The sequence below is a fragment of the Canis lupus genome, chromosome 35, assembly GCF_048164855.1.
Source record: "Canis lupus baileyi chromosome 35, mCanLup2.hap1, whole genome shotgun sequence".
Taxonomy (NCBI): Eukaryota; Metazoa; Chordata; class Mammalia; order Carnivora; family Canidae; genus Canis; species Canis lupus.
The window spans coordinates 7,287,175-7,315,008 of NC_132872.1; the positions used below are offsets into that span (position 1 = coordinate 7,287,175).

The following is a 27,834-nucleotide window of genomic DNA, read 5'->3' on the forward strand; positions in this document are numbered from 1 at the left end:
TGTGGAAAAATCTCGAACAAACAGGTACTTGATAATATGGTTTCTTTCTTTCTGAATACAATTAGCTAAGAAGTGGATATCTGACTATGGCTAAGGAGAATAGCCAAGATGAAGGGGAAGGGAGTCATAGAAAAGGTGGCCAGGGGCAGCCCTGGTGGCGCAGTGGTTTGGAGCCTCCTGCAGCCTGGGGTGTGATCCTGGAGACCTGGGATCGAGTTCCGTGTCAGGCTCCCTGCATGGAGCCTGCTTCTCCCTCTGCCTGTGTCTCTGCCTCTCTTTGTGTCTATGAATGAATAAATAAATAAAATCTTTAAAAAAAAAAAAAAAAAAAGGTGGCCAGGTAGTAATCTCTTTGTTTTTAGAAGGATACAGATATTAAAAAACAAGATTCTTAAAGAATTTATTAAAACACTACATATATTTAAGAAATGAAGAGGAACAGTAGTAAAAATCACAGTTTGCTTTAAGTGAAGCACTCCAGGGTCTGGGCAGTTCCCCCAGCTTATCCCTTGGAGACATCTCTGGACATCTGTCTCGCCCCTATCACCATTTCAAGCAGTTGTGTGTAAACACCTATGTCAGAGCACAATTTGTCGTCACATTCTGCAGAGAGTGAACATCCTGCCCTCTTCCTTCTGGGCCTGAGTCAGGACTGTGTCACACACAGCAGGTTCTAACTACCACAGTTCCTTTCCTGGAGAGCTTTACGTTCTCTGTCTTTAGTAATAAGCCTCCTTCTTTTCACTGGAACACGTAATTGGCTAATCTTTACCTCAGGTGAAGAGAAGACAGGCTTCTGCAAACTCTTCCAAAAACAGGAAGAGCTGGGTTTAGTTTAAAAAAAAAAGATATTGTGTAAGCATTTGGAAATAAGCATTCTGGACTTTCTCCCTAGTTATCAGTGAACTAATTCTTGTGGCTGATTTGAGCTGCCTGCTAACCAGTGAGCCCAGTGAAGTGGTGGGAATAACATCCAGAAAGTGGGTTGAAGGAGAAACCGAAGTATTTTGGCTCCATACCTTCTCTGAGCCCACATTTCCTGAAGTCATCACGCCTGCAGCAGAGGGAAAATGGCCGAGTTAAAGGTAAGAGACTCTCTGCTAAGTTTGCTGTGGATTCTTCAGCCAAAACTTATGGAAGCTTCTGAGAATTCCAGAGTGTCACAATCAGAGAGGACTTAGCAAGGCCCTGTTCCAAACCCCTGTGTTCTAGAGGCTTCGCCATGTCTGCAGGCATAGCTGGGGCTGGGGCTGGGGCTGGGGGGTTGCAGGAGAGGTGATAAAGAAAAGAAATGAAGCCTTCATTGTCTATCTCTTGCCTTTGTTCATTTGAAATATTGTCTTGGTAATGCATAGACATCGTAAGAGCTCCCCTCCACCATGGGCAGACACATTTCTCACTGCTTCCCAGCCCCAATGCCCTGCCATCTTCCTGTTGCTGCAGCTTCCTGGACTGCCTCCAGCCAACCAATTAGATTTGCTTAAAATATTCAGTTATTTTGAGGATCCACAATCAGTCCTTGGCCAGTAGAAGCCCTAGCACTTCCTCTAGGAAATAATTCCTTTTAATGATTTAATGTGCAATTGAAAAGTATGTGTGGGTTATGTGCTATTAATGAATTAACTCATATTGTAATCCTCAAAATAAATCTGGACTGTAGGCAGTCTTGTTTCTACTTAACCAATAAGGGAAGGAAAGTTTGGAGAGATTGACTTTCCCAAGGTCACTGCTTATAGATGATAGAGACTGGATCAGAACCTGGTTTGTCTGAATCTAGATCCCAGGCTCCAAAAGGAGCCTTATCAGCATCTAATGAACTTGTGTCTTAAAGGGATTATTTTCCCAGTGTCTCAAACCACACCTAGTGTCCAGCCTGGGCTTGGAACAGTGCCCAACACATGCATGTGGAATTGATTAGAACTGCCCAGAACTTAGACTCAAGCCAGGAGGGCCACACTGTAGGCTTCTTTCAGGATACATAGTTTGAACACTTCCCTAATGCCTTTCAACTGATACGAATTTGAAGAATCAAACATCTCCCTAGCTGATAGGGATCCTGAAAACACTCAACACTGAGGTAAATGAATTTATCCTAATGCCTGACTAAGAGAAAGGCTGCAAAAGAACTGTCATTCATTGATTCAGCAAATATTGTGTGTTAGTACTGATGCCACAGATTAATATTGGAAAGGAACTGAGTCTGGGCTAGGTAGAGTCAAGAGAAACTTCTTGAAGAAGGCTGTTCCTGAGTAAGTCATAAGAGATTAGTAGAAACTGGCTAAGTTGAAAGAATTGGGAGGCAGAGAAAACAGTGAGTACAAAGTCACAGCACATGCAGATAGCCCAGAATGTTCTGGGAGCCAAGAGAGTTTCAGCTAAATTTGAGATGCTGTAGGGACAGCTAAGTTGAGATACTCAGGATGCAGTGTGATGTACGGATCTGGATCTCAGGGGAGTGGGTAGGGCCAAGAGAATGGATACTAGAGCATGTCATCATATCAATGGTTGTAGCTGAAGTCTTGGAAGAAGGAGAGTCCATAAAAACTGTTTCCTGATGAAAATCCTATGAGGGAGTTCAGCAGAGGTTGGAAACATCCGTACCATTTATAAATAAATTATATCCAAAATCCTATCCTGCTGAAATTTTTAGCAACTTATTATGCATAGCACCAGCAGACCAATGTAAGTTGCATGCTGGTCTTTGTTCTCAATTTCAAAGGCTTTCTTCCCTGCCTGCTGTCTAATCTCCACAAGCAAAGGTTAGCTCTAGAGATCAGGAATCCAAACACAGAGAGCCAGATTGCATCATTCTAATCAATAAACATTATATAAGTCAAAAAATACACTTCTCAGCTTTTATTTCTTCATTTTAATGGATATAGCAACACAAAGCCTCAAATGAAATCACATTTACATAAAAGCAGCCCAACTGGGGGAAGAAAATTCAAAAGATAAAATAATAAAATTAATTTTCAAATCCACGACCCCCTGTTCTTAAGTTGCTTCACTTCTACAAATCTTGATTTCCTCATTTCAAAAATGAGGATCTGTTTAATATCCAGACTTTGCCCCCACTCAAAATATTTTGATTCACTAGGTCCAAGTAAGTCTGTGTTTAACAAATTTCTGGGAGTGATTCTATTAGCTAAAGATGGGACCCACTAATTTTGTCATTTTGTTTCCTGTTTCTGCTGTAACAAATGACCACAAATTTAGTGACTCAAAACCACACATATTTATTCTGTCACAGTTCTAGGAGTCAGAACTGTGAAATCAGTTTCATAGGCCTAAAATCAAGCATCCCCAGGCTGCCTGCATTCTGTGACTGAGGCTCCTTCTCCAACTGCGCGGTGCACCACTCTAGCCTCTGCTCCGGTCATGACACTGCCTCTTCCTCTTCTGTAGTCAGATCTCCTTCTACTTCCCTCAACTAAGGACACTTGTGATTACATTTAGGGTGTACCCACATGATCCAGGGTAACTCCTCATCTCAAGATTCTTACATCACTCACATCTGCAAGGTCTCTCTGAGTATATGAAGTAATACAAGTCCCAGGGCTTCCGACAGAGATATCTTTGAGGGTCATTTATTCAGCCTCCCACAATGACCTGCAAGCTCCCAACAATCTCTATTGTCTGTTCCCAACACAGTTCATTGGAAATGCTGGACTCTTTCCACAGGAACAAGGTAGCTCTAGTTGCATCTCTACCCTGACTTCTCTCTCTTTCCTTTAAGCTCAGTAAAAGGCAGTGAGGTGCACCATCTGCTCATCCCATCAGGGTGTTACCCACAATCAGAGTCGGGAGAAAGCATGTCATAAACCTACTCTGACACACAGAGCACAAGCCGGGATCCAGGGGAGGATTAAAAAGCTGTGTACTAGGCAGTTGCCAGACCCCCGATGGCACTGAAGTTGAATGGAGCCCCATGATTTGTCCTTTCATTTAGAAAAGATTCATACTATTCTCTTGGGGAAAAAGTGAAATCATATTTTTATGCTGGGTCCAGCTATTCAGAAACCTGGACTGAAGAAAACATACAAATTCATTTGTTTAATATTAGATTTTCTTTCCTTCTTGCATAAGGTGTATTTGTACATAGCCACTGAACCAGGTGCCGTTGAACACTTGGATTTTCACAGCTGATATAAGCAGAGTCCAGATCCTGCCCTTGAGCTCAGCACCTTGGGAAAGCAGCTGCAGAGTACTGCTTCCTCAAGTCAGATGCCTTCGGCAGTAGGGGACATGGCATTTGAAAGCTCTAATAAACTCATCTGTAATTCTTCCCTCCGAGGATTAGGAAAACCGACTGACTGGAGAGTGAGTCAGCATTTTCCGCCTCCTCTTCAGCCAATGCACCACAGCTAAGATGCAGAAACCGGCTCAGAACTCACACCTCTCTCAGAGCTGGGTGGCTCCCTTCCAAGTCACCAGCTGTTCTTTCTACTTTCTTTTCTATTTTTTAAAGCAGTCAGAAACAAATGCTTCAGAACTACCTATACTAAGTCTCCTTTCCCTTGTCCCAAAAAATACATACAACCCTGCGTTCTTGTTCTGAGACCAGCAGCAGTGAAGAATGGGGAAGGTTAGTAAGTAAACCCACCCATGCCTAGAGAAGGTTCTGCTGTCTAGTTGGAGCCCTCCAACTTCCCTGCCTCCCTTGCAGAGAGAAACAATGAGGCAGTTGAACAGAGTGAAGGCTCTGTAACGCTCAGTGACTTCAGTCACAGATTGATCCGAAGGTCCATTCCACAGAATTGAAGATAATTTGAGGTCGTTACCATTTCTCAGCATTTCAAATTCAATCCTTGGATTGAATCCCTGACAGTGAGCGTGAGATCCATTCTGAGAGAAGAAAGAAAGAAGAAAACTTTATCTAGTGGAGAGCCAGAGTGCTGGTTCCCAAAGAAATCAGTCCAAACTGCCTGCTGCTGCTGCTGTTAACCTATCTGTGTTTAATAGGATTCATTTTCTTTTAGTGCTCATAGATCTTCAAAAATATATTTTAAAAAATTGTGTCTGGAGGCAAAAAGAATAATTTCACTTCCATTGCTAAGTCATAACATTTCACATTTTATATTTCTTCCAAATATAGCAGTTACCGGCCTGATCATTGCTTACACATCCGGGCATATCGCATTTAGCTCATCCTTATCCATGCTGCTGAGAACTCTGGAGGGCTTACCCTCCACCCACTTACATCCTTCTTATATCTCTTAAAGGCAAGTGCTCAGATGGTGGTGTTTCACTCACTGAGCAAGGCTGCACTTGCACTATCCTAGGCTAAAATTAAGTGCATTCATTAGGAACAATAATGGGAAGAAAGGACATTTTTTTATATTTAAATTAGAGAAAAGTGGGTTATGATCCCACTTCTAGCAGCATACATACACTCAGGATAGGCTCTAAATGAAAGGCTAAATCAATCTATTGAGTATCTTCTGGCAAACCAGACACAGAGCAATAGAGGTAAACAAGACTGCCATAGTCACAGATTCCATGGGGCTTATCCGCTAGCAGAGAAATCAGATAGATGCCATTGTACCATTGTGGACAGACTGGTTTGGCACTTCTCTTGAAAGCCTCTCATATCTGCAAACTTCATTTTCATGTATCCACAAAAATACAGATACATACACAAGTGTTCCATAGGTGAACCAGATAACGTAGGTTTCTGACTGGAGCAATATTAGTTTGGAGAACTTTTGCTTATGATTGAATCCACATGCCTCTTTATGGTTGCTTGTTTCAGAGTATGGAGGGGAATGGAGCTCCATGTTCAGGAAGGTTGCCATCCAGGCCCAGCAAGTTCCTATGAATTTGGAGTTGAGGTGATGCCTGAGTTATCTCTTTTCTCCAGAACTCCCTGGTGGAAGAAGAATTAAAGAACCTGTCCTTGGAGTAGAATCATTAAGAATGAGCCCATAAATCAACAAGTACAGATAAGGGTGGAAAGTCTATACTATATCTAGCAGTCTTCTCCCAATTAATTGGTAGTCTTTAAAATTCACACAGAGCATATTTCCTTTCCTGAATGGCCTACATGCTACAACACAGCAAACATATTACATATGGAACATCATACACAAGCACATGTCCATATAGAAATTCTTACCTTCATTAGATTATCAATGTTGTGAAATGCTCTTTAAATCCTGTTAATGATACCCTTTGTGTCTTTGTCATATGCAGTACATCCCCGGATTTGGGAATGAGTGTGCCTCAGAGGACCCTCGCTGCCCAGGTGCCCTGCCAGAAGGACAGGTATGAATGACTAGAATATTAGCTCAGAACACTCTGAATTGTAGGATCAAATAACCAGCCCTCAGGCCAAATCACTTCCACCCACCATTGTTCCTGGGAATTGTCTAGAAGTTTTACAAATCTTGAAGATAATTAGGATATAGAACAATGGCAATACAAAGATTAAAGTGGGACAGTGGTCACCTATGGCAAAGCACCCTATCTGAAATAGTAAGACTAACTATAGGAACTTTCAGGAGGATCCCTGGGCTCAAGGTTAAGAGGACTTCCTTGTAGTTCCCTTGAATAGCATAAGATATGAGAGTGATCAGAAAATAGCCAGTCCTAAAAATGTATTCACAAAGATGTTTACACTAGTGTTGGTTACAATAGCAAAAATATGGCAACAAAAATTTTTTTTTTCAAAAAATTTAAAGAATATTTAGTGGCATGGCAAAATGCTCACAATATGATATTTCCCCTTTCAAGAAAAAGTCATGATCATTATAGGACTACACACATCATCCTTCACTGGATCCCCATTTTGGAGAATAAGATTGAAAGGAAATACCCAGTATATCCACATTGGGTTATTTCTGGATGGTGAGATACTGGGTTGTATTTTATAAATGCTCTACATTCTGCATGTATTGCTTTTCTAATCGGTGGGGGGGGGGGGGGAATCACCTAAACAGGTGCTACAAAAAGTATGTGTGGGTTGGGGATGGTCATGTGCAGTGCCCCAGAGCATCCCCATCCAGGACAGAATTCCCCACACTAAATTGCTTGGTGGGAAGGTGGGATGCTTTTCTGATTGAAGTGATGTTGTTTATTGCCTCCCCCCCTTTTTTCAGAACAATCCTCAAGTCTGCCCTTACAATCTGTATGCTGAACAGCTCTCAGGATCTGCTTTCACTTGTCCACGGAGCACAAATAAGAGAAGGTACAGGATTAGGTTAATTCTGACCTGCAGACTGTGGGATTTATGACTGGTACTTAGTGCTGGCTCCTACAGCCTTCCATGGCTGCCCAAGATTCTGCTTTTCTCAGGCTGTGCTCTGTGTAATAGTCAGGGGATGGGCCTCATCTCCAGCTGAGATGTGGAAGTGACTAATGGAAGAAAGGAAGAAATATCTGCACAGGGTCTGGAAAGCACACATGTCCAACTCCATTTACAAATTCTCACTTTTATTCAGAAGAAAATGTCCCCAATAAACTGGCTTTCCCCTAATGGTCATCCAGTTGGGTTTTCAATTTTGGTTTACTTGGGTTTTTTTGGTTTTGTTTTTTTTTTTTAATAACAGTTAACTCAAAATTACAGAGGATTCATTATACCTTCTTCAGAAGATAGAAGTATTACGAAGTATTAGGTTCTTTGCATGAAAATATTGGATAACTAAGCTTGGGCAGTTGAACAGTCATGAATTATGGCCCCTTGTGGTTTGAATTAATAAGATTTTACTCTTTGGAATTTGCCTTTGCTGGAAACCAGCACATTCATTAGCACCATGTGTCATGTTCCATGTTTGCTATAATCTCACAACCCAGGTCAATGAACTTACTCCTTTGATTGACTCCCATGGGATAGGTTGAACACAAGAGATGTGTGATTTGGGGAGGCAGTAAGTGCCGTGACTTAAACAAGTAGTGTGGAACTATAGGAATATCAGACTAGGGTCTCTGCAAAGAGGGCTGCTCCTAATATTGGAGACCTGAGAGAGAGAGCAGTTGATCTGGTACTGCTTAGTGGGACAGACGGGGTTTACCGCCACAGACTCCTCCTGAGAAGCAAGTAAGATAACAAGTACAACACCACAATGGACCACACAAATGATTAGCTGTTTTCTTTAGCAGCTAATTATGCCCACTCTAGAAGAAGGTCCCCTGAGTTTAAATCCTCTCTCCTTCTCTCTTCAGCTGTGTGACCTTGGGCAAGTCTTCTACCTTCTCAGAGTTTCTGGTTCCTCGTTTGTAAAAGAGATAATGATAGTATCTATTTCATAGTTGTAGTGAGGATTAAAGGAAAGAATGCCTATAAAGTACTTAGCACATTGCCTGACACATGGTAACAACTTTTCCAATCATCATTATTGTTACCATAGCAGAGTTTCTCTCTCCAGTACAGGGTACCCCTTAGGAGGCTGTCAGAGAACTGAATGTGAGCTATGGCAAGTATTATGCTTCCACGCCCATATCAATATTGCTTTTCTCTTGATAACTATGTGCATGGAGGGAAGAAAAGATAGTTTCTCATACTTGCCAAAATCTAGGGTTAATTCTATTGCTCTTTAATCATCTCTTGCTCTCTCTTTTTCTGCAATCCCAAACAGTCCAGGTAAGGTAAGCACACTGACAATTCCTGTCCATTCTAATTTATGACAACCTAGCCTCCATGACTATATTCTTGACTTTATGGCCCATTCACTAATGGGACACCTGGGCTCCAGATTCTGCTGCCTACCCCCATTATTCAGTGATATCTTCAGCCAGCAGGAGCTTAACTCTGTTCCAGGAGGCTGAAAAGGAGCTGTTGGCATTTCATTAAGAAGCTGGCACAATTCCTTGAATCAGAATTAAATCTCTGTCCAGGGCAATGTAGTGCTGCCTGGGGAGGTTTATAAACAGCTAAAAAATAAGGGACACTAGGCATGGCTCACCCATCTGTTTAGAACTCTCCAAAAGTATCCACAGTAATTTTGTGAAAATGCTCAAAATTCCAAGGAAAGAAAGAACCAGTTCCATCCATAGGTGAGCAAGCCTGGAGTTCTTAAAGTGAGTCACCACTCATTTAAACCACAGAATAGAGGGCTCTCACAAAACTATCAGAGATTATACCTACCAAGGGTTAATTTTTATCAGACTAGTTAGCTGATCCCTTTGTACTGAGAGGGGAGAGTCAAGATAGGGAATTTGGAAAATTTGGACCATCATAAAAACCCAGATGATTATCTGGGATTATCAACTCATATCTAGTAAGTGAGCACCTACTGTGTGGGGGGCATTCTAGATACATAAACTGAATCCTTGCAACAATCCTAGGAGATAAGGATGAGAAACAAGGATCAGGAAATTTTTGTAACTTGCCCAGGATCACACAGTTACTTCTAAGGTACACATACATGTCCTTAACTCCATATACTACTGGAAGCTGCAGAGGCTTAGTTTATTCATAGCCTGAAGTCCAAGGTCTGAGGTCACATCATTTAGAACTGGAGGAATCAATTGGAAACTGGACAATCTATCTCTTTTATCTCCCAAAGGGTTCAGTGCGGGGCCAGACAGACTCTGCCCCTTGGAGTACAGTGTCCTGGGGCTTAAGTGGCCAGAGCCTATTCAAACAGGTCTGGTCTTCCATTGTCAGAGGTAGTACTCCTTGTCATTCTATATGCTGCCAGAGTAATGGCCTCTAAAAGGACTTGAGTCCCTCTTAGCAAATTTCAGTGTTCCTCTCAACTTCTGGATAGTTCTCTTGATGTCCTTCAGGACTCCTGCATCAGAGTCTTCTTCTCTTCCTGAAGCCTGAGGTCTGGGTCCTGGCAGGGAAATCTCTGGCTTAGGCCTTGCCATATACAGATAATAAAACTTGAAGGAAGAAAGGAAGGAAGGAAGGAGAAAAAAAAAACAAGTTACAAATATACTTAACTATAAGACTATATGGACAGATCGTCTTACAATTTTGGAGTACAGAGTGTTAATTTCCTAAACCTCTTATAAATTAATATCAAAAAAGATAAATAACCCAATAGAAAAATAGTAAAGGAACTGTACAAGTAATTCACAGAAAAATTACAAAGGACCAATAAACATACGGCTCCTCGACCTTACTCATAATGAAGGAAATACAGAATAAAAATGAGATATTACTTTTTACCTCTAAAGCCAAAATTATTTTTAATAATACCCCATATATGTGAAGATGTGAGCCATTAGGCACTCTCACACAATATTGTTGTGAGAATAAACTGGTACTGTGATTTGGCAATTCTGTTTATACATGCACTGGTGACATCTGAGAGAATATACAAGAATATGGTTAAGCTCTGATGTTTCTAATAATTGGCCCTGAAGAAACTGGAAGAGAAATTGGAGAAGCCATTTACCCTTAGGGACTTTTGAATTACTTAAATTATTTCTACCACCAGCGTGTATTACTTTTATATTTTTTTTAAATTACATTTCAAAAAACTACCCATATTCTTTCAATCTACGTAAGGAGTCGTTGTCCTCACCTTCCAAAGCAAAAATTAGTATCCAATGACGTATATACACTAATGTTTTTCTATGGATTTTCCTGTACAGATATCCTTCAAGGTACTTCCCCTTCCTTTATAATTGTCTTTGGGAAAAACAATTCTTCATTTTTTTGTCAGAATGGGAACCACCAAGAGCCAGAGCCTCAATTTGAAGAGTGATGGGTAGAGTGGAAAGGTGGGAAGAGGCCAGAGCTATGGGCAGCAGTGGCTATTAGGAAGTGATGCTGTGTCATTGTTGCTCACATTAAAGCCCACAGATCGTTGTTGACTTGAGCATCTTCCTGATGGTACTTCCTGAGCCAGTCTGTGTATCTCTCATAATATCACCCAAAACAAAGCTTACTTGTCCTTGTTTTCCCCCAGTTGGCTGTATAGAATTCTACCTTCAGTTTGTCACAAGCCCTTTGAATCCATTGACCAAGGCCATGTCACTCACAACTGGGATGAAGTTGATCCTGACCCTAACCAGGTAAACTGATCCTGTGAATTGGAACATACCATGCACCCAAAGCCTTGAATATAAATATTTAAGGCAAACCTGGGTCTTTGAGAAATTAGATATTTAAAAAAAAATAAATGCTAATATATGTCTGGTTTTTTGCTCATACTTGGGTGGGAATTTTGGAATTGATTGTGCGTATGTGTGAGTGTGTGTGTGTGTTTATATACTCCGCTTTCAGTAATGAGACCCAATACTATAGTGGACTGAGCTCTGTTTTTGTGTTTTACCTTCGAAAAATTCCAGTATATTCCTTTTGTCTCTAAACTTAGGTACATGCCACTGATAACAGGTATATAATGCAGGAAGTTAAGCAGACCTGAGTTTGTATCCCTGCTCCTTTACTTAGCCTCTGGGTCTTTGAGCCCCAGTGTAAACTGGGGTGATCACAACATCTGCCATGCAGTGATGTTGTGAAGATTACATGAGAGAACAGGTGTGACCATGCTTCACACAGTGCCTGGCACACAGGAGGCAAAATTCATGACTCTGATACAACCATTTTGATATATTCACTTAAAGGCAGCATTATAAAATCAAGTATAAAATCTCAAATCTCATATTCAGGTAAATTTGTGTTTTCATTTTATGTTTTTTAAAGATGTTATTTATTTATTTATTTGAAAGACAGAGAGAAGGCACAAGCAGGGAGAGGGACACAGACACAGGGAGAGAGAGAGAGAAGCAGACTCCCCGCTAAGCAGGAAGCCAGAGGCAGGGCTGGATCCCAGGACTGTGGAATCATGACCTGAGTCCAAGGCAGATGCTCAACTGACTGAGCTACCCATTTGCCCTTGTTCTGTCACTTTATATATATATATATATATATATTTTTTTTTTTTTTTTTTGAGGTCACTATCTGTCAAATATACAACTTCATTTCAGCCTTCCCTGGGAATCACTGGTTTTAAACAATGCCAAAGTAGAAGTAGAGGTTGGGCCTTTCTGGTTGGTCCTCCCTCACTGGATAATGTTGAGATGTCCACTGTTCTGCTGCTATCATGCAGAGGCTTGGGCATGGAATCATCTACAAGTCCACTTCTGGTTCTCTTGTCCTGGATATGCCACACAACTATTCCCTCCTTCTAAGAGTTGCCAAGTACAGGTTCAAGAGTCTCCTTTGTAGGGATGCCTGGGTTGCTCAGTGGTTGAGTATCTGCCTTTGGCCCAGGGCATGATCCTGAAGTCCCGGGATCGAGTCCCTCATCGGCTTCCCTGCATGGAGCCTGCTTCTCCCTCTGCCTGTGTCTCTGCCCCTCTCTCTGTGTGTCTCTCATGAATAAATAAATAAAATCTTTTTAAAAAAAAGTCTCCTTTGTATTCAAAGTCCACACAGATCCATCAGCCAGATCATTTCTCCCCTCCCCACCCCCTCTTATTCTCTCCTTCCCACAGCTCAAGGAAATCTGATGCCTCCCTTTGGTTTACCAAGACATTATGTCTATACCTACAAATCCCCTTCCCCTAAATACTTAGACTTTTTTGTAGAACAAAAGCCAGAATAATCATAGTCACTTTTGGTTTCCTGATCTGCTTCATCTCTTCCTAATTATGGAAATCTCAGGGAACTGAGTACCTGTTTAAATGCAACTTATTCCTCTCCAACAAGGACAGATAGGAGACATTCAGAGTGAAAAACAAAAATGTGAGTTAACAACTCAAAATGTAGCCATCTCACAGCCATTTCAAAACCAAGATATGTTGTCTAATCCTCCCTGTTCACCACTGCTCTATTTTTACCTCTCAGCATAAAGGAAAAGGTTAGTCTCTGCTCCAGCCCCCAACCCTGCAGGGACCATCTTCTACCAAGACCCAAAGCCAGGCTTTCCACTCCTGCCTGTTTCCCCTTCCTCCAGTCAAGACTTTTGTGCAGAACACAGTTTGCACAACCAACCTGGGGACCTTATCTTCATCTGGTCCTTGGGTCTCACCCGGCCTCCTAATCCAGTCCCATCTGACCACTTTCTCTCCCACCTTCAGGTTAAGAATGCATCTGGCAGACCATCCTCATTTAACCATCTAGTTGCCCATTCAGCTCATAAAGGGCCATAAATCATTCTAGCCAAAGTCACTGCTCATTCTCCGGGAATCCGCTGGATTTCTCAATGGGTTACATCTCAAATTCACTAATTTCTCTCTTAGAGTTACCATGGTTGTGCTTGTTTGTTTTTGACCAATAAATAGACCAGACTGCTTAATAATAGGACTCTATCTTCTGTTAGGTAGGTCTCTATCATCTACCTGTACTTTGATAGGATTCCTAGTCAGGCTAAATAAATTAAGCATTTAATATACACTAGTTTTGGAAGGTTGAGAGGGTATTTGAGCCACAAGAAGTTTCTCTATTCTTTTCTTAAGGCAGCATAAGGGAATACATCCTATTAAGTTTCTGATAGTTCTCTCAAGTGGAGCCAAATCTCAAATTATACAAAGGAATAGGGTGGTTCTACAATCCAATCAGCAAGTAAGACAAAAATTAAGTACAAACAAAATTATCTCTGAAAAATCCCTTGAATCACCTGCAAATTATAGGATACATGGTTTTGCATATGCCATCCTATATAGTAATTCTTATGTACACTGAATTTGAGAACTGACTATGCTAAATTGAACTAGACCAAATGAAGGATTATAGGGAAGGGTCATAAGCAAATGTTCAGGAATTCAAATCATGGAGCCTTTACAACAACTATTAAATAACTAGTGGTAAATAAGGCAGAGTGGGAAGTTTCAGTACCCCTGCCTGCTCATATCATCCACACCAGTCCTCGAAGCTTCTATAACCTTAATATATCTTCATAGATATGTTTATGGATGTGTGGTCAACATGCTTATTTTATAGAATTTATTTGGTCTGGGGGTTAGGTTTTAAGTCTAACCTTTAAGGAAAATATGGTGTGATGTGAGTCTACTGTGAGTAGGATATGTAACATGCTCAGTAATATCCTTTTATTACATTATTATTATTATTATTATTATTATTATTATTATATATTATTATTATTTCTAGGACTATTGATACATTTATTTAACAAGAATATAGCCCCTTTATAGTGTTTATTTTGTAGTACAGGTGGCTTATCCATGGAAGCTAACCTCACTCCAACAGAATTTTTCTGGTTTTGTCTTATTTAAAGTAATACATAATTATAAAAACTCAAATGATGTAGAAATTAACAGGAGAAAATGGAAATCTCTCATCATAGGTGAGAGTCAAGTGTACCATTTTTGCATACCATTTTGCGTATTGCTTCATAACTAGTTAACATACATTTTGAGAGGCAAGTCTGAGGCAACTGCATTAAAAAGCCTGTGTTAATGTAGAGGCATCAAAAGAGCTGCATCAAGTTTCTGCCTGCTTTCTAGTAGATACTCAATACACATTTTTTTCTCTGCTTCCCTGTGTTTTCCCATTCTAGCCTTCCTTTGCACTCCTCCTTGAACTTGTTACCTTTCTTCTGTTTTGAATTCCTTCAAACACATTCAATATGATGGCCACCAAATGAATTTCTTCTCTAGTGTCTCCCTTTTTTCCATTTATGACCTTGGTTCACACGCATTGGAACAGCTGTGCTCCAGAACAGTGCCTCTGTGAGCAACAGCTCTGATAAGGTAGTGGTTTCTCATCCTCTTGTTCTGTGACTTACATCCCCTGCCATCCTGCCTCCTTTGCCCCAAGACACACATCCTGGCTGTTCGTGTTACCTCTATTCTTTTGTCTTTTCATTTACACCTTCTTGACAAGTTAATATCTCTTTCCAATTTTATGCTTCATTAATAACCACAGCAATCTGCATTCATCACTTCTCCCTTCTCACAACCTCTTCCAAATATGGACACTAGACTGTCATCAAGAAAGTCTCAGAAAATTATATTTAGGTACCCATCTGACAGTCCTTCTCTGTTGAAGCCTGTACTGTAGGTATGTCTTCACCTGTCACAGACCAAAATAAATAATTCATCAGCTTCACCAGCTCCCCACATTAGTCATCTCTGGGAATTTTAAGACTTGAGAATTATCTAATGTTTCCTCCAAGATAGTATCATGGGATATGCTATCATCACTGTCATCTTTGATACTTTCCCGGGAAGATTGAGAACAATGTTCCCAAAACCTTTATTTCCTCCTAGTGTATATTTAATCAATTGTCTAAGAATTAATGCTCTTTTTGAGCATATTTAGATTCAGCCTGTGGACATAACAAGTTCATTCCAATAGTATTTCACATAAGAAAGATACTTATTTTTGTTCATCATATACCTTTCCTCTAACTTCTGGAATCACAGAATTTAACAAATAAATCTGCATCCAATTTACCTGTGATTTTGCAGATTTCAATTAGCATTCCTGAATCAGCATTCGTCTTTAAAGAACAGAATCCTTTTTTTTATTTTTTAAAGATTTTTATTTATTCATGAGATATATATATATATATAGAGAGAGAGAGAGAGAAGCAGAGACACAGGCAGAAGGAGAAGCAGGCTCCATGCAGGGAGCCTGATGTGGGACTCGATCCCGGGACTCCAGGATCACGCCCTGGGCCAGAGGCAGGCACTAAACCGCTGAGCCACCCAGGGATCCCAAGAACAGAATCCTTTAAAGTGTATCTTTCTTATTACTACATCTCTAACCTTTCAACTTTTGGAAAGTCAGACTCTGAGCCAGTAAGCCTCAGCTGAGGGAATTACCTCTTAGTTCTCACCCAGTGTTATTTGGACGAAGTGATAAACACCTTACTTCTAATTAAAGACCAAACCATAAAATTCCCTTTACTTCCAGGACATGCAAACTACCAAAAATGCTTCCAAAAAATACCCCCTCCTAGGGGATTTGCTGTCTAATTTGTCAAACTATTCAGTTCCAAAATCCCTAAAAGCCCCTCTCTCCAAAAATATCCTGAGTTTCCCACTTCCTTAAGCTTTTGATCATGTCTCTCCTATTCACACCAGATTTCTTGAGAAAGAAATCTAGACCCATTTTATCACCCCTACTCATCCCTTAACCCTTTAACAGTTCAGCCTGCCCAGGACACCCTATTGAAACTTGTCTTCTTTAAGCAATAATGCACTCCCCATCATTAATACATGTTTTTATTCAAAACTTACATAAAAGTGCCAATGCCCAATAATCCCACTGCAAAGCTAACCACTTCTAATGTTTTAGTTTCTTTCTTTCCAGTCTTAAATTATTTGTACATATATGTAAATAAATAAGATCTGGAGTCCCATGCAGCCAGAAACCAAAAGTAATTGAAACTAATTCCAATCTTCATTTGCTTCTCTAGAGAACATTAAAGAATACTCAATTCTTAATTGACCACTTGGTAAACTCCTCAGTTCCCCTAGATTTCAGTCCTCTCACACCCACACAGCTCATCTTCCCCAAGCTCCTCAGCCCTGCCTCTGGATCACAGTATGCCCCCTCCTCCTCTTTTCTGCCCCTAGAGAATGAGTGTACAGTGTAGGTCACCATCCCCTTTCCTAGGAGACTTACACATGAAACATGGATCTACATGGTGAGGCTGGAGTTCACAAGCTTGAGAGGAGTATGGATAGGCAAATCAGAATTTTCCAAAGGAGCAGGGAAATTTGAAGAAGGGCTGTGAATAATCATATATTAATGTTGTTTTAGACATTAGTTATACAAACAAACAAAAAAGCAGAAACAGATCCACAAATACAGGGAACTAACTGATGGTTGGCAGAGGGGAAGGGAGTGGGGACATGGGCAAAATGGGAAAAGAAGGGGAGGTACAGGCTCCCAGTTATGGAATGGGTAAGTCATGGGGAAAAAAGGCACAGCATGGGGAATATAGTTAATGATAGCATTTTATGGTGACAGATGGTAGCTATACTTGTGGTGGGCATAGAATAATGTACAGGCTTGTCAAATCACTAAGTTGTACACCTGAAACTAGTGTAACATTGTGTGTCAACTATGCTTCAATTAAAAACAAAATCAGTTACATTTATACTTATTGAAAATCATGCTGTAATAGCTTTACATTGTGGGTTTTTTTTTTTTATTTAAACATATTTTGTGCCTTTTCCCATGTATAGGAAATTCCTTGAGTATAGGTAACTTTTAATGCAGCATTATAATCCAATATATGTTTATAAGATAATTCCTCTATTGTCAGATATTTAGAGTGTTTTCATTTTTACAATCCTAAGTCCATTGCTTCTCGGCCTTTTGGCTAAGATCAAGTGTACAATCATAAATCTTCTTCCTGTGCAGGCTCCCAAGATAGGCAATCAAGAGCCCTAATTTATTATCATGTCTTCCAAACCCTCTCCTCACTTCCATGTGCCCTACTCATCGCCATACTGGAATTTTTATCATTTCAGGGCAATACCCTAAGTATTCCTGCCTTAGCACTTTATGCTCTTTCATCTACCTGGAATTTTCTCTTTTTCCCTCACAAGTGGTCACCCATCCAAATCCCACCCATAATTTAAGACTCATCTTAAATACCACTTTCTTCCTTGAGCCCTATCTATATTTCTCAGGGTATTTGAGAATTGAATCCATGTCTCCATTATCTTCATATGACCTGCTGTGTTCAGCACATGTGTTCTTCCAAATAGTAGAACCACAAGTATTTGTTGAATTAACTCCCTGATAGCTCAGATCCAGTCATCCTATAAACAGATTGCATTATCCTAATCTGTTGTTTGCCAAAAATATTAGAGTGCGTGTTGAGCCCTTTTGGATAGCTTGCTGGCTCTTTTTACAGTAAATCTTTATCAACTTCATTTCACGCCTTGGAAAGATGTTGGACTTTCTGAAAACCAGAATATTTCATTGTGTGTATTTCTTATTTTCCATGTATACGAATGTTAAATATCCCCCTATGCCAGGACTTATTCCTGCAAGAACATTTCTCTTCCAAAGTCATTTCTACTTACCTATTTCCTTGTTTTCCTATCGGAAAGTGCCCACACTTCCAGGGTCTTCTGAAATAGATTCCCTGAGGTCAGAGACTGTCATATTTTACCTCCAGCACCTAGCATAAAACCGGAGTTTTGAATTCATTCATTTGAATGGATTAATATAAGAGGCTTGAACAAAAATGCTGATAGCAAATGACTTTAGCAAGGGTTGGATCCCAGGAGTCAGACTGGGCCAGGGCAACTTAGCACTGAGTAGTAGTAGTATATAGTAGAAGTAGTAGTAGTAGTAATAGTAGTAGTAGTAGTAGTAGTAAATAAATGTGTAGTAGATAAGGGTGAGACCAAGTATAAGACCATTAACAGGAAGGAAAACCTGGGTTTAGAAGCCATACGGATCATGAATAATTTGGGAAGGAGATCAGGATAGGCTGAGATATAAGGGCTCAGGCTGTAGGTTACTAAGAGAGACTGGGAGAATCTTGGTATCTGTTCTTAGTAGAGAAAACTTCTCTAAACCATCATCAGTTCTTTCACTTCTAAAATAGAGATGATAATCATAGGCATCGCAGAAGGTTGTCATGAGAATTCAATGTCATCCAACAAATATTTATGGAGTGATTGAGTTCCATGCTGTATGCTAGATGCTGAGTCATGGTTGTAGTGCTCCTAGTTTTACACTTAACGGCAAGGTCAAATGGGAATCCAGGTTTCTATTAATGAAAAAATGTCATTTAAATCCCATGAAGGGTTATCTTTTTTATAGCTTCATGAAAGACTTTTTTAAAGTTAAAATTTAGTTAGTTAATATACAATGCAATATTTGCTTTTGAAGTAGAGTGCAGTGATTCATCACTTACATACAACACCCAGTGCTCATCATAAGTGTCCTCATTAATACCCATCACCCATCTAGCCCATTCCCCATCCACCTCCCTCCACCAACCCTCAGTTTGTTCTCTATCATTAAGAGTCTCTTATGCTTTGTTTTCCTCTCTCCAGTCCCTCTTCCCATATGTTCATCTGTTTTCTTTTCATGAAAGACTTTTGAAAGCTTGAAGTATAGTGACTTGCATCCTCCTTACCTGTGCTCTTGCTTATTACCTCGAAGAACTCCAGTGAGAGAGAAATGAAGAGAATCACTCAAAGCCTGATTTATCTCCATATAACTCATGTTGACTTTTCTCTTAAATTACTAGATTTGCTGAAGAATTCAACGAACCACTGTTTTATTTTATTCACACACACACGTATACACATACCTTCCCAAGTCTGTACTAAAACTCACTGTAGTGGGTTTACCCTAGGCCTCTCCTAGCCATAGCTACTGCTTATAGTTGCTTACAAATTGTGATTATTCTGTATCTATAAGTTACTTCCAAATTCTTAGATAGATGGTATCAGCCTCTAATGGTATGTATACCTCTAGACAGTCATTGTTGTTGAGAGTATCTAACTCAGCCAACTCATTCTAGTTGAATCCAGGGCAATTTTGGAGGGAATTTCAGTAAATCAAAGAATAATAGTGTTGAAATGGATACTCAGATCATCCAGCCCAACTCCCAGTCTTCTGACTCTGGAAATACTGAGGCCAATTTTCTAATTTCCTCTTCATTCCTGAACATGCATTTTCAATCTTGACCATTAAATGTTGCCACTGATTCTCTGTTTTTCTCCTTTGGTAACCTTAAAAAAACTTTAATTCTAACTTTGGATTCCCTTGAAGATGCTTTTCAAATTATTTCTAACTACTTCATTTCTAGTAAGTAAAAGTTTATTTTCCAGTAGAATTTGTAGGATACAGCTGCAAAAGTATGTGAAGCAATGTTAGAACTGGAAGGAGAAATATATAAATCCACAATTACATTTAGAAACTTCAACATCTGTCTCTCAACAGTTGATAAAACAACTAGGCAGAAAAATCAGGATATAGAAGAACTGAGAGTTCTGCACATACATAAAGAATTGACTTACATCCTAGAAAAAAATCTTTGGACTTTTAGAAACACTGTGGGCACCTGGGTGGCTTAGTCACTTAAACATTTGCCTTCGGCTCAGATCATGATCCCTAGGTCCTGGGATTGAGGCCTGGGTAGAGTTATTTGCTGAGTGGGGAGTCTGCTTCTGACTCTCCCTCTCCCTCTCCCCCTACTTGTTCTGTCTCTCTCTCAAATAAATAAATAAAATATTTTTTAAATAAACATTTCCCAATTTACTATTGCCTGAATGTCACTAGATCACAAATAATCTCACACATTTATGTTAGTCTTATTCTTTGAGATATTAGCAATGTTCTTAGTGCCTTGTATTTATTCTTCATTCAATCATTCCACAGAAATTTATTAATATCCTCTAAAGTCAAGACATTGCATTGAGCACTACAATTGATTTCATTGATTTTGAAATGTTTAATAATTAAATTGTTCGGAGGGTTATTTAGCAATAATATAGAGTATGAATTTTAAAAACTTAAAAAAGTTATATGACTAAATCAACTAACAAGCATCATTTATCACTTTCAGAAGCTCTTCTCCAAAGAGAATTCTGAAATTATAGTTTCCTTCAGTATCCCATTGTTACATGTAAGAGAAAAATACAATCCAAAGAGAGAAAATTACTTGATTTGCCTGAGGTCATAGAATAAATGGAAACAGAGACAGTAGCAAGACCCAGATCTCCTTCCTGGCTCAGCCCAATGCACAGCCCCCTTAGGCTGGCCTTGGATCAGAGGGTTACTGCTCCACAGCATGCAATTAAGCTGAACATCTGGCTTTAGCAGAAGATGTTTCTACCCTCCACTTCATGGGTTCTTCCTGTTTCATCTCCCCAAATCTCCCTCCTCACATTCAATAACATATCACACCGAAGCTCCTGACACAAATCTCTTGCCTGAAGAGCAAAAGTTGGCTTCTTCTTGTGGGTACTGGATTTATCAGAACCAGCTTCGGTTTTTATTATCCTTCATAATACACTGAATATAGATTCTGTACAATCTGCTGCTATCAGACCCAGCAGATAAATTACTTCTCTATACTATCTCCATCATCTGAAGGCTATTATTTTTGCATTAGAAAAAGGTTCTTCAGGACTACTGCCTCATCTAGTGTGTGGGCCCTATTGAAAGCATGCTCCCTACATCATCATGTAGGTGCCTGTCCACTTGACACCCCTGATATGCTATAGAAGATTGAAAAACTGACCAGCAAAAACAATCAAACCAACCTCTTAGCCTCTCTTATTTAGTTTTTCCCACTCACAGAGACAAACCTCTTCTTTGAGGGTCAGGACTTTATTTCTACCGACGACAGGTATTTCAATTTCAGAAAGATCTACAAACATATTGTCTCAATGCAACAAATAGGTAGTGCTCCTCCTATTACTGGAATTTCTTCCTTCCTTCCTTCCTTCCTTCCTTCCTTCCTTCCTTCCTTCCTTCCTTCCTTCCTTCTTTTCTTTTTTCTTTCCTTCTTTTTCTTAATAAAAGAGATTTGAGAGAGAGAGAGAGAGTGTGTGTGTGTGTGTGTGCATGGGGAGGGGCAGAGGGAGAGGGAGAGGGGAAGCAGACTCCCTGCTGAGTGCAGAGGCCCAGCAGGAGTTGATCTTATGATCCTGAGATCATGACCTGAGTGGAAACCAAGAGATATTTAACCAACTGAGCCACTCATATGCTCCTTCTCCTTTCTTGCTCTCCTTTTTCTTGGGTTTGTAAATCTTTACACTTGTATTATTTAAATATCCTTGCTATTTGGTAGCTAGCAAGTCACTGCCACATTTGGCCAAAGATACCACAATTTAGTTGACTAATTAATTTGTTGATAGGTTGATTGAGAGGACTTTTCTAAACATGATGCTTGGTTCAGCAAATAAGAATCACAGAATCTGGCTGGGTGTGGTGATTCTTAAACTGTAGCTGCTCCATTAGTAGAACTTTTATAAAATAAAGTTTTTATAAAATACTGAACAGATTCTGAGTTAATTTAGTCTTGGGTCTTAAAGTTCTTCTGGGCAACTGTCATGGGTAATCAGTTCAGAACCTCTGGATAGGTCTAAAAGGTTGCCCAGGCAACAATTGACCTGATGCTTAAATTCCTACCATTGGGAAATCTGGAATGATGACTCTTCTTGGGACCAAGACGCCAGGTAGCCTAGTCTTCCAGTCTTCCTAGGTATACAAACTCTGTGTGCTGCTACTGTAGAGAGAAGCAACATGTAGTGATTAATAGTAGACTAGAACTTGCTCTCATAAAGCTAGCAGTACTTAGCCATGGCCCTTCCTGATGTCAGGGAACTATCCTCCTAGATCAGTGGTTTTCAACCAGGGGAAGTTTGTCCTCCAGAAGACATATGACAATGTCTGGAGACATTTTTGGTTGTTACAACTTGGGGGAGTGCTACTGGCATCTAATGACTAGTGGTCAGGGATGCTGCTAAACATCCTACAGTGCACAGAACAGCCTCCCACAATGAGGAATTATCCAATGCAAAATGTCAATAGTGCCAAGGTTGAGAAACCTTTCCTAGATCCTTGCTCTCAGGTTCCTCTTCCTCCCAGGAAATATCATCTTTAATGAAATTAGTTCTAAACCTTTTCCTTCTTCTTTTTTTTTTCCCTTCTTTCTTTTTTTTTCCAGGGCTTGAACTCGTGACTCTGAGATCAAGACTCAGATGCTTAACCAACTGAGCCACCCAGGCAACCCTAAACACTTTCTTTTTTTCTGAGGCAAGATTTCAGCAACATTTTTCAAATCAACATTTTACAACCTTTTTATGTAGTACCAGGATGAGATAATCCAACTTCGCTTTTAAAAAATAAATACTGCCACCTGACTGTGTATGTCAAGGAAGCAGAATAATAACCCCAGTGCCATCTTTCCCACTTACTGCTTCCACTCTCTCTTGGCTGCCTTTCTGAAATACAAAATGAGCCCCATGACCTATCAGAGGCCCTGCCTTGCCTGCATTGAGCAGGCGCCGCAGCCAGTGGAGCCAGCTGTTGGGGCACAGGCCACTCTGTGAGATGTCCTCAGGCTGCTCAGTTTATCTGCTGCCAGCCTGGCTGGGTCAGGCCTGCTGCCAAGTTGATTAATAAGTGCTGGGACCTTACTTCTAGTAGGTCCCAGACCTGCTGTTTTTTCTTCCCACTTCCTTAGATCATTTCTTATTAAATTAAAGATTGTTGTGATTTAAACTGAATTGTCAGGCAGCCTGGGGACAAACGTGGGGTTTGGTTAAAAAATTGAACCTGGTACTGCATTTACTAAATCCAACCTCAGTTGGGTGCTTTTTTTTTTCCTCTTAAAGAAATAATTCAAAACTCCCAAGGCTGGAAGTAGAAGTAGAACCTTCCCCTGCAGTGTCAGGAGCCCACACAGAGAGGCTGGCATGCCAGGAAAGGGAGCCGATTATAAATAGCATAAAAAGCAGCATCAGTCAAAACTCACTGATGTGCCTGAGCGAAATGTTAAAAGAAACAAACAGCTTCTGAAATAAGAAGCAATGATCTTTTTTTCACTTTTTTAATTTAAAAGTGCTAAGGAATGAAAACAATATAGATAGATGATAGATAGATAGATAGATAGATAGATAGATAGATAGATAGATAAGATGATAGATTAAACACACACACACGCAAATACACACACAGAACCCAACTGAGATCCTTTAGGAAATAATGGGTAGTTATTAATTTTAAAATAACAAAATTACAAGGAGTTGGAGCCACACAGAAGAACAGCTATCCTTTTTCTGTGTAATCAGTGCTATTTATTTAGAAAGCCGATGGTTTCTCCTTCTAAAAACATTTTCCTGTTATATGTAATTTTTTTTCTAGCTTCGATGGAAACCATTTGAAATTCCAAAAGCATCTCAGAAGAAAGTGGACTTTGTGAGTGTAAGTCAATACCATCCACACCTTCCTTCTGCTCTCCTTTCTCCCCCAGTGAGTGAGTGATTCAGCCATTTGCTGGCTGAATGCCAAGCAGAAGCAGACTTAGAGGCCGGCAGCAGAGACAGCACCACCTGCCTCTGCTTCCAGGGCTGGCCAAGGGATGTCTTACTTCCAGGCAACAAATGGCCCCTGACACCAAAGGGCACTGGTGAGCTATTTACAACATCTCTGACTGGCCAATGGAAATTGAGCATTTGCCTACCTCAGGTATCTTTGTTTTTGGCTAGAACAGGGGTCCTTATCCTTTTTTCCCCTGGACTCCTTTTTTTTTTTTAATTTTTTTAGTCACCATACAATACAATATTGGTTTCTGGAGTAGAGTTCGGTGACTCATTACTTGCATACAGCCCAGTGTTCAACACAAATGCCCTCTTTAACACCCATCACTCGTCCAGCCCATCCCTTGCCCGCCTCCCTCCATCAGCCCTCAATTTGTTCTCTATAGCTAAGAGTCACTTTTAATTTGTTTCCCTCTCCATGGACTCCTTTAATTGTCTAGTAAAGCTTGTGGTTTTAAATAAATTACATAAAATTACAAAGAAGTTGTCATATTGAAATACAATGATAAACATATTAAACTAATAAATTTGGTTTTATAGTAACATATGCTTCTAAATCACAAGATCTATGAAAAGATCTAATAACTTTAGTTGATAGAAGTATAAGCATAAACAATATTCTGGAAAAGCGTAACAACTATAATGTGATCTAAAAATATGTGTGATCTCTATCAGTGAGCAGGTCACAGGTACTTCTAATACTTCTGTACTTTGTCGCTTACATTCATATGAATTGAAGGAAATTATACATTTCAGAGGTTAGTGAAAATAAATATATAATTTTCTCTCTGTCCAACTTCACGAACTTCATGAAATAGACCCTTGGGCTAGAATAGCATTAACTCAGGGTGACAGCTCAAGTTAATGCAATGATGATTAAAAGTTCTGCTCGGTAGTTATAGGTGTTGGGAGTATTGGAATACTTGAGCTCAGAGCAAACTGTATGTAGGGGAGAAAGAAAAGAGCTACAATGCAGAGAGCCTCAAAGAAACTAGTTTGGCAGACCAACCTCAGCCCATGGCTTATTTAGGGAGAGTCCAGGTGCCCAGCCACAGGCCAAATTGTTTGGATTATGCGGAATTCCTTATCTATATTTTAAGTGCCCCAAGCTCTGTGTAGAACCATCTAAATTGATCCCAAACTGGCAAACTGTGTTAAAATACAAAAAGAAATCCTCCACTCTGGGCGAATTATGGATATCTGAAGGAGAGAGCTCTGTCCTTTCCATCTGCAGGTTTGGGGCTGAGGGTTTTGAGAAGACCCATGTGTTAAGGTTTCTTCAACTGCAGATTATCAGCAGACAGGATTATCATTGGTCAGAATGCTCCCACTTCCCTGTTGTGGAAAAATTAGGGCTGATCCCATATATAAGCACACGGCTGCCTACCTGATAAGGTGCATGTAGCTGAGGGGCATTAACTGGTCCCTCATGTGGCAACCTTCCTCCCTAGGCTTCCTAGGTGCCCGGTTTTACTTTTGAAAGAAACTCTCCTCTAGGCTCATCTTAAGCACCAAACTGATAAAATGCCAAGTAAGGTCATTTTAGCCATTGAGATAATCCAGATCTAGGGCCATGACTAGCGACTAGAGAGAGCCACCACTTACCAAACAAAATCCACAAATCTCAGGCTGTCCAGAGCAGACTGGACCCCAAATGTCCACTTGTCCTGTGGAATAGAACCTTGCCTCATGGCTCTCCAGACCAGGAAGAGGGCCAGGCTCTTGGACGAGACTTACATACACCCTTCCTTCTCCTGCGGTCTCTCCCAGGGCCTGCATACCTTGTGTGGAGCTGGAGACATAAGGTCTAACAATGGACTTGCCATCCATATTTTTCTCTGCAACACCTCCATGGGGAACAGGTAAGCGGCTTGATGCTTGCACAGAACATCCTGATTTCCCAAGAGCTGTTGGCCAGAGAATGGAAGCTGGGTAGTTGTTTTATGTTACTGTTTTTTTTTTCTCCCAGAGCAACATTGATACACATTTATTAATAAGTGAGCATTTCAATCGTGACTGACTCCTAGAACATAAACAAGAATTTCACATAACAATGCAAATAGAAAAGAGATGGTGGGCATTGGGAAGCAGAAGTAGTCCAAGAGGCATTTTCACTTCAACCAGATTTGGGTCAGAATATCTCTAATTTTTTCAACTGAGTCCAAAGTCATACTGCATGAGCAGCCATTAAGGGCCACCAGTTGGTAGCGGGTCAAGCTGAGACTTCGGCTTCAGCTAATAACTGTGTAAGTTTGACATTCCTCAATAGAGGAGCTTACATATTGGATTTTTTTTAATCGGAAAAAATATGAAAACGGCATTCCGCCTTTCTTGGGGAAGCAAAATATCACAGTAGATTTGCAGATTATCACTGGAACCTGACTGTTCTATCCAAAACCCTATGCCACTCCTCCTGGCTGAGTAATCTTGGGCATTTAACTTCTCTGAGCCATGACAAGGCCCTGCAGATGTCTCTTTGGATCCAACCTCATATCATAGCACCTTCTTCTTTTTACTCGAGCTGCACTAGCCTTCCTTCAGTTCTTTCAACCTGCCTCAGACCATTTGCATGTGCTGTTCTTTCTGCCTGAAATGTTTTCCCCACTCCCCAAACTCTTGCCTAGATAATTCCTTCAGTTTTCAGCCAAATGTCCCTTCTTCAGGGAAGCCTCTGCTGACTCATCACATTAGATCAAGTTCATTATTCCTTCATTCCCCTGAACTTGACTTTCATAGTGCCATTACAGTTTACGATGACAGAGTTCTGTAATTATTTGATTGCTATCTGACCTCCTACTAGACTCTAAGATGTCTGGGGACAGAGAAGGGGTCATTTTGCTCACCAGTTCATATCCGGCACTGAGCCTGGCACATGGTGGGTAGTAATCAATAATACATGAAGTGAATTCATTTTTCTGGACAGTGTTAAAATTGAAAATCACAGGAATTATTCTTTGTTTTAGATGCTTTTACAATTCAGATGGGGACTTCTTGATTGGTAAGTTCTGAAGATTTCAGTATGAATTGATCTCCAGTCACAAGCTGCTTTTCAATTTTATATATATTATTTTCTTTTGTCCTTCAGTCTGTCTTATATAATACAATCTACAGACTGAGATCTAGAGGCCATGAGTGGTCTGGAAAAGATTCCTGGTGTACCTCAAAGCCCCTCATCTATTTCCTGGTCTCTCTGTCTCGGCCCATCCTTGGCAGACATTTCTAATACGGGAGATCTGGAAAGCTGAAAAGAAATAGAATAATACCAACATGTGATTAACTTATTAAGATAACTCTATTTGCCTTCAAATCCGCCCAAGACCATCTGTCATTGATATCTGCCATTTAGATAGAAATTTTCATGATGCTTTCTGAAACAGAATGTCTATTAGAGAGTCCTCTTGTCTACCTGTTCTATTTGATGGTTTCAGTATTGATATTTTGTAATCACTATTTTGGTGTAGATATTAGATATGCAAATACTGGACTTGCTGGAACTATCAGAAATGAGTGGTTTTCCATCCTATTTCTGCTGTCCTTTCTGGTCAATCCACAGAACTGTGCATATAAAAACTCCTAGCCTGGCAACCAAATATAAGCAGAGTCGATTTTTTTCATTCGCTTTCTTCTAGGTAATAAAATTGCTAACCTAAGTTCTCAGAATATACATTTCCCCACATGAGACTCAATAAAGCTCTTTTCTTTTGGAATGAAAAATCAAATGCAGCCCTTGAGCCTTTTACTCTTCATGAAGTGGCCTTCATGAGAAAAGAGTTGTTCACTGGGCCCTGTCTTTTTTGTTAGTTCCCCAGAAAGGAAAACTTCTCATTTACACTGAGTTTGGCAAGATGCTTGTGCAGCCCAACGAGATCTGCGTCATTCAGGTTGGTGATGTGTCCCCTTCTCCCCTGCCTATCCCTAATTTGGGAGCAATCAGATGCTGTA

At 40.2% G+C, this 27,834-nt stretch overlaps 2 protein-coding genes and 1 long non-coding RNA gene across 11 annotated transcripts in view; 1 reads left to right on the plus strand and 2 right to left on the minus strand.

Moving 5' to 3' along the window:
• The window catches only part of GTF2E1 (general transcription factor IIE subunit 1), a 99,972-nt gene extending 98,824 nt beyond the window's left edge, over window positions 1–1,148 (minus strand). Inside the window, exon 1 of the mRNA XM_072811759.1 lies at window positions 1,020–1,148. The gene's annotated coding sequence lies outside the window, so the exon portion shown is untranslated. The remainder of the gene's footprint in view (window positions 1–1,019) is intronic.
• The window catches only part of HGD (homogentisate 1,2-dioxygenase), a 41,791-nt gene continuing 14,852 nt past the window's right edge, over window positions 896–27,834 (plus strand). The window contains exons 1-8 of one of the 2 annotated variants that reach the window (XM_072811757.1): window positions 896–1,085; window positions 6,193–6,264; window positions 7,098–7,186; window positions 10,860–10,965; window positions 23,717–23,776; window positions 25,663–25,754; window positions 26,856–26,890; window positions 27,694–27,773. In XM_072811757.1, the coding sequence (XP_072667858.1) occupies window positions 1,071–1,085; window positions 6,193–6,264; window positions 7,098–7,186; window positions 10,860–10,965; window positions 23,717–23,776; window positions 25,663–25,754; window positions 26,856–26,890; window positions 27,694–27,773 (549 nt within the window). In that variant the 5' untranslated portion in view covers window positions 896–1,070. Of the gene's footprint in view, window positions 1,086–5,750; window positions 5,832–6,192; window positions 6,265–7,097; window positions 7,187–10,859; window positions 10,966–23,716; window positions 23,777–25,662; window positions 25,755–26,855; window positions 26,891–27,693; window positions 27,774–27,834 lie in introns of those variants that run through there. The other variant, XM_072811756.1, reaches the window with a different exon arrangement.
• LOC140624842 (uncharacterized) overlaps window positions 7,415–27,834 on the minus strand; it is a 29,462-nt gene continuing 9,042 nt past the window's right edge. For 5 of the 8 annotated variants that reach the window (XR_012024277.1, XR_012024280.1, XR_012024274.1 and 2 more), the window contains 4 exons: window positions 21,980–22,076; window positions 17,905–18,002; window positions 16,490–16,595; window positions 7,415–9,825 (listed from right to left, as the gene is read on the minus strand). This is a non-coding gene — a long non-coding RNA (uncharacterized lncRNA). Of the gene's footprint in view, window positions 9,826–16,489; window positions 16,596–17,904; window positions 18,003–21,979; window positions 22,077–27,051; window positions 27,134–27,834 lie in introns of all 8 variants that reach the window. The other 3 variants (XR_012024276.1, XR_012024275.1, XR_012024278.1) reach the window with 2 other exon arrangements.